This window comes from Motacilla alba, chromosome 4, assembly GCF_015832195.1.
Source record: "Motacilla alba alba isolate MOTALB_02 chromosome 4, Motacilla_alba_V1.0_pri, whole genome shotgun sequence".
NCBI lineage: Eukaryota > Metazoa > Chordata > Aves > Passeriformes > Motacillidae > Motacilla > Motacilla alba.
In genome coordinates this window covers 18,528,179-18,545,481 of record NC_052019.1, presented here as the reverse complement: position 1 = coordinate 18,545,481, position 17,303 = coordinate 18,528,179, and the positions used below count along the sequence as shown (strand labels likewise).

The following is a 17,303-nucleotide window of genomic DNA, read 5'->3' as shown; positions in this document are numbered from 1 at the left end:
ATAAACCAACTCTGCACTATAATCCTTACCCCTTATCCCCATTACCACCTAATGCAGGAATGGACTGATAACAAATTTAAAGTTTTTCCAGGATTTCTTTGTAACAGAATAAAAATGTATTTCTCAGGGGAAGAGAACAACCCCAATTAAAAATGTTCATATTTTTCTGTAAACTGTAATTCCCATAGACAGGAAATCCAGATTAGACAAAACTATGTAAAGATATTTGCTGAAGATTGCAAAAAGAGAAGAGAGAAGAAGATAAGGCTCTGGAACAGAAAAATATAGTACTACAAGTCTGAATTTCAAAATTTATACAAACATATCAAAAAGACATTTTATCTTTTGTATGATTAACAAAACTTACTCAAGCTTTTAAAATAAAAAAAAAGGTTGAATAAAGATGCAATATAAAGTCAGTAGAAGAAAGTGTACTTTGTTAAAAATACAGGTAGCAAATGATCACTTTTTATGTTGCAGAGGTCACAGTCTACAGTGTTTGAACACCTTTTCCACACACCCTTTTTCCACACCTTTTCTCTTTCTTTCGAGGATTGCTTTCCCCGCAGTGGAAGTGCATTGGGTGAGGCAGAGGTGGCAGATGGGCTCTCCTGCCTCTGTGTTAATGGAAATGAGGGGTATTAATGCTCCTAACACCCCTTTCCCATGTCTATCAGTTAGCTGAAATGCTTTCAGAAACTGGGTACGGTTAGAATGTATTACAAACTAAAATGAAACACCTAATTATGTCTTAAGGTCAGAAATGATGGAGAGAACTTCACCAGCAATGTGAGTTCTGCTAGCAACTGGAACTTCCTTCACAAGCTGTAACTATGCCAGTTTTCCACAGTTAGAACTTGATGTTAACATTCACGATCCACAATTGGGCTTCAAAGAAATGCTTGTTTTTGTAACCTAGATGCACTTGGAAAAAAAAGGAGAAAAGGGAAAATGTTGTGACACTAGACTTATTATCAAAAAAATTCAGATAAGCAATAGTACTGAACACATTATAATAGTACTGAAAATTAAATATTATTGCTTTTTATATTTTCTGCTGATGTACTATTTATAATTAGACTTATTACGGTATAGCTATCCTAAATAGAGCTTTTCAGAGAGAAAAAAAAAACATACCCATAGAATGTAACACTCAGAGAGCATTGAGTTTCTTGAATAAATGAACAATCAGATATCTACTAAAACATATTATGTGGATAAAACATAATATTTTGCCATTGACTATCAGATTCCAACTTGTCTCTTAGCAACATGATACAGACTTTTTTGTTTAAAGCAAAGCACAGAAATTGGTCACGTGCTTTGTCTTGCACAAATTGTGTCTTCAACTCTTTTGTTAAATATTCCATTTATTTTGGTCATAATTCCAAAAGAAACAATTTGTTCAAACTGTTCAGCCAACCACAATGTCATTTGGCAAAGCGCTGTGGTCCTTCATAAAGCCAATTCTCTAGAGAGAATTGTTTGCACCTATCTGTAGTCCAACATCTACAACATGCTGATTTTGAAATCTGGGCACACAGAGGCCCCTCTGCAACTTTCTTCAGAGAACCTCAATTTCACTTCCAGTAACCACCAATGTGTGACAAGACACAAAACCAGGTGAACCTCCCTGGGCCTAAAAAAAGACTCAAAAAAAATTGCCAAAAAACAGTATTTCTCCCTTGATATTAATTTTAAGGCTGATCCCTGGTTAGATCAGTAGCTGATCCTGGTAAGCACAGTCAGATGGCAGTACCACTGTTAATGTGCTGCAGTCTTACAAAGCATGGTGATGAATCCAAGACAAACATCTTGTCCTAATCACAGACTCATTCTGTCCCCCTTAATAATTGGGGATTTGTGCTGCACTGTGTCCTCCACAGAAAATACAAGCATCCCGAGATGCCTCTCCAAAGCATAATTGGCCAGTAATGACACAATTTGGTAGGTATACTATTAATTGCCTAATTTAAAAAATACTAAGTTGAAACATTTTAACACTGTTTTAAAGCAGAGCACAACTGTCAAATGGCTGGATCAAAATGATCTTCCCTGCATTAATAATTTTGTTAAGGTACTGAAAAAGCTGAGCATAAAGTGTACAGGAAAAAAATCTTTCAGTGACTTCAAATAGCAGAATGTAATCTCTAGGTTCTAGAAATTTTGGTTTATTCCATGGTTATTTGCTGCAATAAGGGGTTCAGATTACAGATGTGCAGCCCCTCACTACATGTGTAACCTTGTGCTAAAAGCCTGAAACCTCCAGAAGGGTACCTTCTGCCTTCTGTACCGATTCCTAAAGCTGTGAAGAAACCCAAGTGCTGGAGTTGCCCTTCAGGACTTCTTCTGAAAGTACCCACAAGAATGATACCCACTATCATCCCTATGCTGGAGGAGAAATTATTCACAGGAGCTGTTTCTCCTGCGGTGCTGCCCAGTCCAACAGGAAGGCTGGCTAATGCCCCTGTGCCCGCCATTCTCAGGGGCCCTCGCCTCGCCGGGGCCCTGGCCCTGCTGCACTCCCTGCCCAGCAGCTGAACTTCCTGGGGCTGGAGGAAACCTGCTGGAGCTGGCTGGGCAACACAAATATGTGCTGCAGCTAATTACCTTTCTGCGTGGGCTGTGGGGATGGAAGCTGCTGGTCCAACACATGCAAGCCACCAGGCACGGACAGAAAGGGCCTGGAGGAAAAGGAAGCGCCCAGCAGCTCCCACTGCCCCAGCTGCATCCGTCCCCTCCCTCCCCCATTTCCTCACATAAAATACTGGACAGAATATTCTATCGATTTGTTAAAATATGTTGAAAGGCTCTTCCCCTTTGTCACTGAAGATACAGCCCTTCAGTTTTGCAATTTATTTCAATAACTTTTATAAAATGCTAATTTATTGTTAATTAACAGCTCACTGTATTGCTATCCCCAAACTGATCTTTATACAGCAATTCTGTTTCAAGGAATCCCTTCCATCTTGTTGGAAACATGTTATAAAATTCATTGGAAGATAGTAAAATAGGTGCAAGCTCCAGCTTTTTTTTTTTTTTTTGCTGTTTTCTGGTAACAAGTAGAAATGTGTCTTAAACTGGAGACTCCTTGCAGCCTTTTCCCTTTACTGGGATATCTAACTGTTTTATAGTCTTGTCATTTCTCATAATAAAATTTGTTACTATGAAAAAAAATCCACTAAAAATTGTAAACTGTTCTAGTTATTCAGTTGTTCCATGACCCAGCCATCAAGATTTGAGCTTCAACATATTTTGGAAGTACTGAAGGAAGATAACTTGGGTACATTTTTAGACAAGCCTATTTACTTTTGCATTTTTTTTACAACAGTCTATTTGACATTACAAGAAACCCTTGACAGACCATAGCCAGAATCCTAAGGTAAGCAGCAAAATATCTGATCATTATCTATAAATATGAAAACAACTGGTTCTTGTACTGAAATGTCTGTTTATATTGATTTCAGATAGGGAGGAATGGACCAAAACAATTTGACTAAATTGAGCCATTGGACATCAAGCTGAGCCTGTTTAAAACAATGTAATTATCAAATTAGATATGATTCTATAATCACATCTGGCCATTACTTAAAACAGCAAAAATAAAAGAAGAGTTTTGGGAATTTGGAAGTCAAATGACAGACTACAGATGTCAAGAAGTTTGAACTGATCTCTAAAGTTAAAGAATTAAAATTTCAATAATTGATACTAAATATGTATAAGAGAAGTATCTAGCTGCAAGACAGAAACCGGTCACTTTAACATTAAATTAAATTAGCATTATTTAAGCAAAGGAGATTAAAAATACAAGTATCAGCCAGAATCTGAAATAGAGTATTTTGCTGGAACTAAATGAGCAACTAAGGGGAACACAAAAACAAAACCGCTTCATTAAAAACAACATTTTAAAATAGATTTTTAAAAATATATAAAAATCTAACAGTATAGTTGAAGCTTAAGGTGAGAATCTAGTTCAGCTTTTAATCTCATCCTAATCTCATTTTAACGCACTTACGCTCAGTATTCCTGTATACAAGAAGGTGTGTGGGCACCCTCATGAGCTCCAGAACACAAGGTTCCCTTCCAGTCATCAGGAGAGACACTGGTGCGGGTCAGGCACAGTTTAAGTGCCCCAGTGGGAATGTAAGGAAGATGGGAGTAAAAAAGGGACCATATTCTGTTAGTCACAGAACTGCTTGTTCAAACAAGAATCCAACAGTCTCTATCTCTGCCTACTTACAGCATTTCCAAATTTATTGAAAATTAAAAAGAAGAGAAGATACTGCTCAAAAATCCTAATCTGGGAAAAGTTAAGGTGCTGTTCAGATTCTGCACTGTGTATGAGCACAAAGCAAAGGGAATTAGAGGGTCAGCAGGCCTGTAGGAAATCTCTCTTGCTATTTAGTAAATACTTTTAATTCTTTATAACGCCACAGTAACCTTGTAATGACCTTATTGAGCCTCAATCCTTGTGACTGCTTTGTAACATCATAATTTCTAAACTGCTACCGATTTTGGGATTTTAAAAACTGCAAAATGCTGCATTTTTAGATGTAGATCTGAAGATGAAATAAGATCTTGTGGTTTATACACCAGCTGAGTATCCAGAAATGCAAACAGAAATTCAAGAGAAGAGAGACTGTTCACCTCCTTGAAGAATCTACTCTGTAATCTTTAGCAAATCACTTAATCTTTCTATGCCTTCATTTCCCATCCATAAAACAGGGTAATACTTGCTGTAAAGGATAAAAGCTATCACATCTTTTTAAAAACCAAGTGTCACAGAAAAACCTCTAGTTAAACAGTTAAAACAACTTCTTGCAAATATTATGGAAAACATCAATTTTCTCTGCTATCCAGAGCAAATTTTCCCCAAATATTCTCACACATAGAATCTGCTAAGCAGTTTGATGCTTTATATAGGAAGTGATACCACCACGTCCACAACTTAACCTCTTTTTAAATTAGCCTTATAAATTTACTAGTTCAGTAAGTTTCTACTACATTATCGTGACAGAGACAACAAGATTCACAGACATATCGCTCATACCCCTACCTGAGACTACAGCTTAGATCACTTGTCAAATTTTGAGCAAGGTATGAAGGATTCATGTTTCATTGACTTACATTCAGTATGGCAAATAATGACAACTACATGTACATAAGCACGTACATGTTCATAAACCAGACAAAGACAGAAGTCCTATTGCAAATGCAGTAACTATATAATCCATTATTTTTTTTTTGGCTTAGAGCCTTTTTCAGGTGTTAACATACACTCAATCAAATCAGATTATTGATTCCAACTTTGGTATTAAACAAATCAAGCAAATTCTGTGAGGAAAACCTCACAAAAAGGTATGAGAGCTAACAGATAATGCCAGCCTGTCTGTAGTGACAATCCATCACACATCAGTATGGGCAGGCCTCTTGCACTGAAGCCTGAGCTGTTGAATCACAGAGGCTGGAAAACTGTCAAAGGCGTAGCACTGCCCTCCCAGAGAGGGTGTGGAGCACAGCAAAAGGACTCTTGGCATCATTCTCAGGGCAATATTTTGTCTCATGCAAAGACGGGCTCCAACAAGTTCTGAAGGAAGCTGTGCTCAGGCCTTCTCTGCAGGGAAACACATTTGGTGCCTTTGATGGGACTCTGGGGAGGAGTTCAGCAGACGCCTGAGATAGCTCTATACCTCACCAAAGACAAATCAGGAATGTGTGACTACATCTCTGTGTATGAAAAGAATAAACAGGAGCAGTTAACATGAGAAAGAACATGGAGAAAATTTCTGTGAAAAGAATAAATAAGATAGGGATAGCAAAATTGATGTATGATCCCATCTTTTCCTCAGAAAACAAGAAAAAATAATCTTGCAAGTAAAAGTATCTTTATTTTCTCACTTGACAGTATTGGAGATGATATCCTCTAAGCTGTGAGCCTGAAAAAGTAATTTCATGCTAAAAGAATATGAGCTTTTACAACTCTGACAATAACATCACAAAACTCAGATCACGAATTACATTTACTTTATTTAATTTAATATTACATGCATTTTAGACAGTGATTCATATTATTTCCTTGCACAAGTAGTCATTCTCAATGTACAAGTAATAACCATTGCTTTTACAGTGGAATTCACTAGCATGCACTTCACACAATCGTGTGCAAAGTTATTTTTTCCAGTTAGAAAATATTAAGGTAATTATTTCTAAATTGATTTTATACATGGAGTTTAATTTTGGTTTTATGCAGACATTGCATAGTTGATGCTTAGCTTCTCCAGAAAGACTGGGATATGGTACCACTATTGTTGAAACAGATCAAGTGACAGTAGCAAACAAGAAGATTTGAAGAAGAGGCATAACTTTCAGGGTTGAAAGGTCAGCAAGGACAGCCTAGGATGAAAATCAAAAAGGCTTGTTAAATTTGACAATTGAATCAAATTGCCTTAAAGCAAGTTAAGAAGTCAGGAAAATATTCAAATACTGACTAGAATACTGCCAATAATTAGATGTGGACATGGCTAGAAACAAATTATACTGGCTTATGTTAGTACCATATGGAATAATTTTTCATTCTAACATTTCAAAGAAAAAACAGGTTTACCCAATGTATAGTACCCAAGTAACTTTATTTTAGCCTTTAGCCTTACTTCAAATATACACGACATCATGGGTGAATAAGGAGTCTAAGATTTCAACTTGTTTCTAAAAATAATTGGGAATTAAGAATCCTTGTCCTGTGGCTTGGCTAGTACTTGTGAACTAAGTCTAATGTAATGCCTCAAATAATCAATGTCTTCTCATGAAAGTATATTTTAAAAAATGCCAAAGAAAGTGATCATGAACTCTCTAAATCTGGAAAAAATCCATCACTGTATTTTTGAAAAAAAAAAAGAAAAAAATTAACAGGTGACTATATATAGTAATAATCTTCATGCTAATAGCTTCATTTTCTTCATTTCCTATGGCAGTACACACAGTGAAATTTCAGATTCACATTGACAAAGTTATCTTGTAAAATCTTTGTAATTTGTAAAACAGAAGCAACTAAAATGTACCAAGGAAAAGGCTACAAACCTTTGCAATATTTCAAAAACAATATATACCACTAACACAGATTATATATTTAAAAAAAACTTAACTGAAAAAATAATTTTATAACACTGCATTTTTATAGCAAATATGCTTTATTTCCTTTTACTCCAGAAAAGAAGGATTATGTACTGCATGTTCACAATTTCCTTATTTTTTATCTAAGGTAAGAATTTAGACAGAAAGATTTGCACTATGCATCATGTGCCATGTGAAGCTGAAATTACTCTTACTGGCAAAGCATCAGAAACTATTTCAATCTCCTCTAAGTGAAACTTATCCTTACTTCAGCTGCAGCCAGTGATGTCACCTCCATCAGGTTGACTGCTCGGAAAGCAAACACAGCAGCTGCCAGAACTGAAAGAAAATGTCCAATATTTAGGTTTCTGACCTGATAGGTAGTGTTTAGAATTAATCTTGGTATAAACTAACAGTTTTCACTTAGTTAAATTATTTTGATTCTGGAGAATAATATACAACAGGTGGCCGTATTTGAGTTTCTTCGACTGCTCTTTTAAACAGACAGGAAAAACACAACATTCTTTCAGGAAAGTCTGAGTCAAAATGCCTGAGTTTAAGATGAATAGCTTTTAATTAAAAGGGACAAGCTGTCTTACATGTACAAATGAAACCAAAACCTTTTCTCTTCTACTCACCTACTTTGTATTTAAAAACTGACTCCACTGAAGATACATGTTTTCTTTAAAACACCCATCTTAAACCTTCCTGAACATAAGGACATTATTTAGCTACAAAACTTTCAAAGTGTCTTAAAAGATGCCACTTCTAAGGAAGAAATCCAGCAAAATCGGGGGGACTCTCAATTGCTTTAAGTACTGTAGAGGTAGTTGCCATAAATAACATGAATGTTGTATTTTGTGAAAGGTGATGAATTAATTTACCACTACCACTGAAGCTGGGAGAACATTCTGTGCTCTGTTCAGAAAGCACTTAGCATTTTTTGAGTATTGCCATTAAAAAAATTACCTGACATGTTTTTTATTAAAGATGCAGTACTCATTCAATTCCATTTTTCTAGATGATATATGCTTTGATATGTATATAACCTGCTGTCGGCAGGTTGTCAAAGAGCAACTATTTTCTTCTCATCGCAAAATACATTGAAGCAAATGAGTATTTGCCTTACATTCACACAGACTTCACATGTTTTGTAAAAATAATTCTATTACCAGCAAGAATTTCTAGAGAATTGTATCCCAGGATTCTGTCCCACAGAAGCAAGAGCTGGTCTGTAGCTAAATAACCAGAAAATGCTCGTACCATCCATTTAAATGAAATTCGTAGCCTGAAAACAAGTGACAAACAATGGTTATTATATTTCTGCCTACCATAATGACCAGATTGTCTATAAATTGAAAATATTTCATTATCTTTCTGCATTTCTCTTCTCTTCCAGGAAGAATAAGCATTTTCTCTTGTTGCAATAATAATCAATATTTTAATTTGCAACAGCCATCATAAAATTATTTAGCATCTCATTTGATAAAGTACTAATATCATTCTCACAATCATTCTGATCAAACAATCACATTAGAGTAATCTTCAGCTATTATCACCCTCAATGTTTCATCCTTTCTGCTATTATGCTATTAAGATGGATCCCAATTAAGACAAAGCAGTTTTCAGGTTCTGCTGTGCCTGGCGCCATTAGTTCATTATTGAATGACTCGCCCTCTTGCCTCTTCCAGTACCTTCTGCTGCAACTAACACACCTCTGTGTCTTCTGTCCCCTAGGAAATACATCACTTAGTTCCATCAGATACAACATGAATTACTGAAACTTAGCTGACTAATGCAGCATAGAGCATTTCTCACAGAGCAATTCTCTTTCACAGAGCATACAGAAGAAATGCACAAAGCACAAATACACAGGTTAGACAAAGCACTCCATCCGACTCTCAAGAAAAACTGGAGTACTGATATACTTTTGTGTAATTTCCTTTAGGTCTTCAATTAAAACACTACAGAACAGCACTTTCAGAATATCTGTAACAAGTCAGAAAGAAGTACTTACGGCTGAGCTCCAATTTCTCGGAGGTGATAGAAGAGCTGCGGCAGATGAGTTTGTAGAAGAGTCTCAAAAAGCAAACACAATGATACAATGCCCTAAAGAAACAAGATCATATCATGAATACTAACACTCATCCTGTGAAATCTGGGAAAACAGTAGCAGCACATAAGTGTGCATGAATTTTTAATTCAAGCAATAAAACTATTAATGATACAGTATTCAACTCAGGTGAGAAAGGCACAAGCAATTCTAATACCTTCAGTCCCTAAAGCCTTGCTCCTGAAATTCCATGTATGTATTAGCAACATGGTATGTTCTGATAGTCCTTTGCAGGTCTGAGTTACTTATGGTGTTTGTATGTCAGGGTTGAAGTACTTAATGAGTTATTATAATGTAACCTACTTGAAATACTTCCACTTTGATGAAACAGACCTCAGTTGCACTAAAAAATACAGGATGTGAGAAGACGTATCTCTCTGATAAGTAAAACCAAACAGCAATATGGATAACTACAAAAATAGCTGAACATAAACACATTTTAAAAATTGTTTCAAAAATTACCATGGCAATTAATAGCTTCTTGCTTGACCCCTTTCTCTGCTATTAAAGATGGAAAGCACATTGAAATGGCTACGTATTGTGCTTTCCATCTATCCAAAGATAGAATTTTCTTTTAACCAGGAAATATTTTCAAAAAGCAATGTAAATCTTCAGCACTTTTTGAAGGAAAGAAGAAATACCTACTCCGTTTTATTCTTCCCAAATAGAAGACAAGCCAATTTTTACAACTCTTGTACATTCAAGACAGCTGATCCTGGCCACAAACAGACAAATTATTTAAACTCATCTCATAGTACTAAAAAGCAGGTGCTGTCATACCAAGATTCTTCATTTAAAGAAACAGACTCTGAATTGGTATAACAGAAACAATATCTCTATACATATATTTTAGTCCCTTTACCCCAGACAATATTTCAGAGTCCATTTACATATCTTTAATGAAAGTGAATTTGTGTGACTCTTTGACCTGAGAAATCTATTGGATTAAAAAACTTGACTCTCATAAAAGACCTTATTCCCTCATAAAATGAGAACTTACTATTTTAATAAGGTACATTATAGCAAAGACTAACACTGACATAGAAAACAACAATATCCAGACTAGAATTACCTAATAATTTTTCCAAGCTTGCCTGAAATATTTTAGTATATTTAAAAGGATACATTTCAATCACACAGAAAACCATGCTACTGTATATTATTGTTCTGTAGCAAACAGGATATCAAGTGAGTGGATTTAATTCCTAATGAACTTACAGAGGGATGAGAAGAGATGGAATGGAGTCTGAAGAAAAAACGCACATACATCTCACGGAATATCTGATACAATTTGGAAGGTTCATGGTACAGAAAACAAAGTGGAGCAACTGAAAGGATAAAAGAATTATAATTGACTCAACACTGTAAACTGCTAAGAGTTCAATGATTAAGTGCATGAAGTATGATGAAAAGTCAGGTAATTTATAGTACCACAATTTACAAAAACAGTACTAAACCAATTACTGAGAAAGAAGTATTCCATCACAGTCTATCATTTAATGTAAAAAGTCAAAAAAGGGAGTATGATACATTCTAGATATTATTCCTACATATTTCAAGAAGCTAAACCAATTAGAACCTGCTTACTACAGTGCTGGCTTCTGAACCATAAGAAATATGCTGTAAGGAGAGCACCCCTAAAGTGTACAGCAATGTGAACAGTGTAAGTTTTTGATTAAACTGACTCTAACTTTCAGTGTGCCATGGGGCCAGTGACCAACTCCAAATTGATGCCCTAGTTGTGAGGCTGCTTGAAGACAGATATTGTGAAAATTAACACATTACAAGAACACCTTTTGGTTGCCACAATAACATCACTACGTGTGACAAACTCATAAAGACACGTTTATTTCTTACAAGATCTGTAAACCATGGACATTTGGTAGGTTACTGTTTAGAAGGCTTCGTGTAGACCTGATTCAAAAAAATAATTGATTACATTTGTAAAACAGCAGCTCTGAAACTTTGCTTGTTTTGTAAAAGTAGCATATAGATAAATCTGTTATATGCATGTGCTGTTCAAACATAATGATCATTCCTTGAGACTGACAGTCCATACACTCAATGCATTCTCACAGACAGCTGTCATACCTTTTCGTGAACAGCCTTTTGATCTGTCCAGTCATCATGCTGACTGCTTCACTTTACAGGTTTAAGCATTTTAGCTGACAGTTTACATTTTAACACACTCATAGTTTCTATCTCTACATTCACCTTCCCCTCCATTTTATTTACAATAAGCTAGGGATATGGATATATTTGCATGTGTATGTACACATACACACATAGATAAATGTACATTTCTTAATATATATACGGATATATGTACATGTGAATTTATTTTCATATCTAAGTATTACAGAGTGTGGCTTAATAAAAATGGTGTCTGTGTATGAGAGGTGGGGTGCTAAGGCAGGGTGAGATGTTCACAGAAACATGTATTTCCACAGGGGCCAGAAAAGCAAAGGGTGTTACCCGTGCTCATGTTTTCAATGCTTGAAGATGGATGTGGAAAACTTGTCAGTGTGCACATGTACATAAAGGCCCAGAGGGTAACAGAACAGCCTCTGACAGCTGGCACCCTGACAGTGAATGCATGCAAACAGGAAAAAGGGTATAGGATTTTCATAAGGACCCAGACACTTCCTCACATAGCAGCACAGCATGGAATATAGCAGATGTTCTGCTTGGTCCCAGCCACTGTAGCCACAGTCTTGAGCTACATTACCATCTTTCTGCTGCCTTGCTTTTCACCCTTCCTCCTTCTCAGAGCCAGTATATTCTGAGCCTGTGCAAAGACCAAGGACAGGAGGGAGGGAGGAAAACTCACACCTCCATTTGGGAGACACTGTTCTCAAGGGCAGAGTCAAATCCAAACATTTTGAAAAGCAGTTCACATAGAACAAGTGAATGTTTTTAAGTGAGTCCCTAAGGAAGAATTTGTAACTTAAGTGCTCATTACTCCAAAGACTCTGGATTCCCTACTCAGGTTCAAATTTGCATTTCGTATTTCAATTCCATTATTTTAATGATTGTGTGTGATCATTAAACTTCATTATTAGCAAAACACAGCATTTTAAGTATAGTAAAATCTGCTTGCCCTGTGATGCTACGAACATCTTTGATAAACCAAAAGAAAAAAATGAAAAGCCAAACCATCTAATCTCAGATCTGCAATAGCTGCAATACGTCTGTAACCCCAGCAGATCTTTTTCCTAAAAATCTTGTTGATATTTGTGCTTTCCTCTATGCAGTAAATTAGCAAGCATTATATTATGTAATGCTCTTTTAACACCTCTTGTAGGTAAATGTAGAGAGCAACAGGCCTTTCACATTATTTATGTTTTTAAGATTTTTTTTCATGGGTAACTTGGTCTACCCAGAAATGAAACACCAGAAAGAGCACTTTGTTGGTAAACTTTATCTCTCTAGTCATACACATTAAGATGCATAGCTTAGCTCAGCTATTAGCTCTCAAAGAAGGAACTTCCACATGGCAGCAAGCTGTAATATGAGTAAATAAAACAGCCTGAAATTTAAAAAATTCTATTCAACAATCTTCGTACACAAAAAACCATAAAAGTACATACACAAGTTTGAAAGTTGCAGAAAAGTATATACAGCTTTAAACTTAAATATGAGGAAAAGCAATCCTGAGGTTTTAGCTTATGAGAGTTACACTTACCATACATAGAAAAGCCATGGAAAGGAATTACACCTGCAAAACAAAAATATTTCTTTTTTTGTTCTTTAATAATCCTCTTTATGCATGCAATAAATATTATTCCCCCTCATATTATCAAATTATATTCTGCCTACATCAGGAATAAAGTATTTCCTTGTTATTGCACCTGCACAGATCTCCATCTTGTACATACATAAGTACAGTATCAGCCATGTCAGTATAATCAGTGACATGCTTAAACACAAGCTACAGTTCCTAGAAAGTCAAGTAAAGCTCAGTTTCCATGAAGTTGATACACAGAGGCTTTGCTGATATCAGAACCTAATTTCAGATAAATGACAACCCATAAATGTCATGCACTGACAAGAATGGAGTAGGAAAAAAAGGAGGCCAAGACCTCTAGTAATTCATGTAGTACTCAGGTAGAACATTCACAGTACTTGGCAGTTGTAGCATGACAGCTCGCTCTTCCCAGCTGATCTTAGCTCCCATTCACTAGATTTTATATAAGACTGGTAAGAGGTGGCTGCTTTGGCAAAAGATCGTAAGAACAATGCTTCATGGCTACAAAGCTGCAAGAATTTCAGAGGCAAACACAGAAAAAAGTGAAACAAAAGTATGTACTGCAACTGACTATACTGAAATACAGAAGACATAAAAGACAAGGCCAGAGACACAGATTTAAGATTGGTGACGTAAGGCCTTGAAAGCAATAGGAAAGAGCTTGAACTTGAAATACAAATGGAGGAAAAGGATTCAATGAGGGATTGAAATAGTCAAGGCATGAGCTGAAAAAAACCAATTTTAATAACTGAAGTTATAACAACAGCAATGATATTAAAATTACATAGATCTGTTGTGTCAACACACATTTTGAAAGGAGAAGACTTTAAGGTGTGGTTTGTTAAGTACTGAAAAGCTGGGAGGTCAGCCAGTTTCAGCATTTATCATTCAAATCCTCTAAGTGCTGATACAAGACTGAATACAAGTTGCTGTATCACAAAATGTTTTCCTTCTCCTTCCTACACACAAACTCTCTGATCACTAACACCAGGCTGAATGTGGGTTTGCAGTAGCTTCCATCCAGCTTACTCCTTCAAATTAATGGATTTCACAGAGTAATAGCAAAACATAACTTTTAACAGAAAAAGAAAATATCATGTATTTGAGAAAAAAAAATCTTTCCAAACTACCACTAGAGGAGGCAATAGTACAATTCATACCATTTGGAGGATAGAAAACAGCATATTCTTCCATTCCGAGTTTTCCTGTGAACCATCAAACCACAAAGAAAATGTAATTAAGCTGTTAAAAGGTATAAATATTTAAACAATTTAAATTAAAAAGTAGATTTTAAGTTACAATTACAAAAATCATAACTAATTACATTATTGACCATCTGACATTGTCTAAAATGTGGCAAGCAATGCAATGGGACAGGTACAATGTCAGATATAAAACTGAAATGCAGCTCCAATAAAGAAGGATGACAAAAACAAAAAAGAGGAGGAAAATTTCAGCAATGCTGTTCCACTGAGATTCTATTTGGGTGTTGATTTTATTTGGTCTTAGGAGCTCTAAAGGTGTTTGCTGCAGACCTGGAAGACAGTGAAGCTCTAGGAGGGAATCAGGGCAGACTGACCTAGGGACAGGCAAGGCCTTCAAGCAGATACAATGACAGATAAAAAATATTCAAGGCATTGTTAGGTCTGCAACAGAGGAAGATGGATGTTCTGATACAACAAACAAATATTTAAGTAATCCGCTGATGCAAAAGAATTAAATCAAGAAAATCACTGATCATATAACTTCTTAATTTCCCCTGCAAAATGAACACATTATATTATTAAACCATATTTTAGCTATAGAAATTAATAATCCAAAATCCATTAATAAAATTTAACCATTTATTTAGAAATAGAAAAGTGTTATTAAACATAATTACAACTAATTAAAACTTGCAATTATTTTAGTTCTAAAATGAGAACATTCAACTAAAAATTTAATTAATTACATGAAAATTTATAGAATATTCTGTGAACTCTATTTATTCTTCAAAATAGACTTTAGCACATGGAACTTTTGTCAGATTCAATGGAATCTGGACCTTGATGTTTTCCTATAGCATAAACTGACTAAAATAAAATAAAAATTAACCTGCAAAATTTCTGCCTATTACCCCATGAAAACAAAATCCAGTATTTTCCAATTATACAAATGAGTTGTTTCATTAATCTAAAAATTATTTTCTCCTTTTCCTTTCAAAAGTTTGCTAGTTGCGCAGCCAGGAATTATAATCTGGGAGGATGAGTATTTTTAGCATAAAGCACATCTCCTGGAAAATCAGCTAAAAATAGGACATACAAGCCTTTCGGATTTGCACTGCACAGATTTAGGTACCAGCAACATCATTCCCCAGGATTTGTCTAGGAATACGCAGGATGTTCTCCATTGCTGTGTTTCTGGGCTACCATGCTCTGTGTCTGAAGTGAGACCTGCGATCCCACTGCTGTTTTGCTCTCAGGTGAGCCCTTTGCTTATTTCAGGGAGTAGGTAAAGAAAACTCCATCATTCAGTGGAAGACAGTAAAAAAAAAAGGAATTAAAAAATTAGAAAAAAAGATTACTTATAGCGACATAAGAGGCAGCAAGATGAAAACTCTCAGCAGAGGTCTGGGGCAAAGAAAGTACTTAGGGATCATATTTGGCTAAATACACAGGCACCAGGACCAAGGAAATCAACAGGAATGTAGAGGATGAAAGTGCACGGGAAAAAAAAAAGTGATTGGATTACTGAATGACTCAAGAAGGAAGGCAAAATTAGGAACATCTAGGTAAAATCAAGGCAGCTGAGGTTCTAAGACACATGGAAACATCCACAAGAATGGTATGAGAAGCTGGCAGAGAAGGCAAGTGGACTGAATCAAGAAATCTAAAGATTGTTAAGAAAAATAATGAGACCTCAAGTCAAAGAACATCCAAAAATAAGCTAATACTCTGGAAGATGCCATGCTTTTGAAAAAAAATCAGTTCTAAGTATGCTTGGTAAAGGTCTACTCTCCCATACTACTGAACAGAGCCCACAGATCTTCAGCAACACGTTCTGCTCCTGTCTACAAATATTTGCAAAATTCACTGCTTTGCAAAGACAACATTCTATAACAACTTCCAATTGCTAAATTTATTGGAGGTGCAGAGGACAATATTGTCTATTTAAATGTCTAGCTCTGATGAAGATAGGCATTGTCGTGATTTTACCATATTGTCATAGTTGTGTTTCCTTTCTCCTGGTAAACCACTGCAGAACTATATACAGGAAAGTGGAGTAAAAGAACAACATTGCAATCTGTGATCAGCTTCGAAACTGTCGTAATAGAATCTATGCAGAAGTTAGCTGGATACATTTTTATTAACACTCTTTAAAGGGTAGTCTACTAGGTGTAATGAACACAAAGCAAATTCACAAACTGTATTAGTGCATCAGTCAACAAAAATCTACCTGATCTTTTTAAAAACAATTCTTTTTACCTTGTATGTATGATTTGGGTGGGGTGGCACTACTGTAAGTAAAGTGCTCCAGTACAGATGTATCTCGGGAAAAACACAGCAATACCTGCAGAAAAGAAAGTCAGCTGATTACCCGGATCAAAGCAATGTCAAATAAATTTAATGTCTTAATTAGTATATATTAGATGCTATTTATGAGAGCCAATAAGGTTGAAAGCTCTTCACCACCTTAGTTTGCTTTCCAGCTCAAATTTCCAGGCTCACTTTAAACTTGCTATAATTTTATATTCACTTTCATTTGTTATCAGCTTTATACCCACATTCTTCAACCCTCCTCCTTCCCTCTCGGCAGGTGTTCATCCCCTCCTGTCACAAGATTAGTGAATGTATTTGTACCTGGCTGCTTTTACATCTCTTAGAGTGTTTTTCAACTCAGTTACTATGACCTGGGGATGTCCTAGTAAGTGAATAAGCAAATTAATAATTTATACTCTCAAATGTGTGCAGCTCTGGAAGAACTTACATTTGCTTTCATTCCTAGGATTTTCAAAAAATGTTTGCATGCAATTCAGCTCTTTCAAAAAACAGATTATAATGCTCACCTTGTATCCTGAAGATCAAAAATACACATAGTATACTCTTAAGTATATTTGAGTTGTATTGTTTACACAAATGAAGAAAACTATTCACAGCAACTGAGTATAAAACTAAGCAGTAAAAGCATTCAAAAAAAAAAACCACAATAAAGAATCTCATCCTATCTGGAGTTGTAGAAATGGTAGTAATTAGTACTGCACTTTAAAATCTTCATATTTTCATGCACGGAAAGGCTGCACTATGAAGAATGTACACGAGAGGGCAGACATAAGGCAGACTTCAACCCACTGCT

At 35.7% G+C, this 17,303-nt stretch overlaps 1 protein-coding gene across 4 annotated transcripts in view; it reads right to left on the bottom strand.

The window, feature by feature from the left end:
- Positions 1-6,009: 6,009 nt before the first annotated feature.
- Positions 6,010-17,303, bottom strand: part of TBC1D19 (TBC1 domain family member 19) — a 51,499-nt gene continuing 40,205 nt past the window's right edge. For all 4 annotated transcript variants that reach the window (XM_038135889.1, XM_038135890.1, XM_038135891.1 and 1 more), the window contains 8 exons: positions 16,436-16,520; positions 14,132-14,176; positions 12,909-12,941; positions 10,442-10,551; positions 9,128-9,219; positions 8,283-8,398; positions 7,379-7,449; positions 6,010-6,393 (listed from right to left, as the gene is read on the bottom strand). In XM_038135889.1, the coding sequence (XP_037991817.1) occupies positions 6,319-6,393; positions 7,379-7,449; positions 8,283-8,398; positions 9,128-9,219; positions 10,442-10,551; positions 12,909-12,941; positions 14,132-14,176; positions 16,436-16,520 (627 nt within the window). In that variant the 3' untranslated portion in view covers positions 6,010-6,318. The remainder of the gene's footprint in view (positions 6,394-7,378; positions 7,450-8,282; positions 8,399-9,127; positions 9,220-10,441; positions 10,552-12,908; positions 12,942-14,131; positions 14,177-16,435; positions 16,521-17,303) is intronic.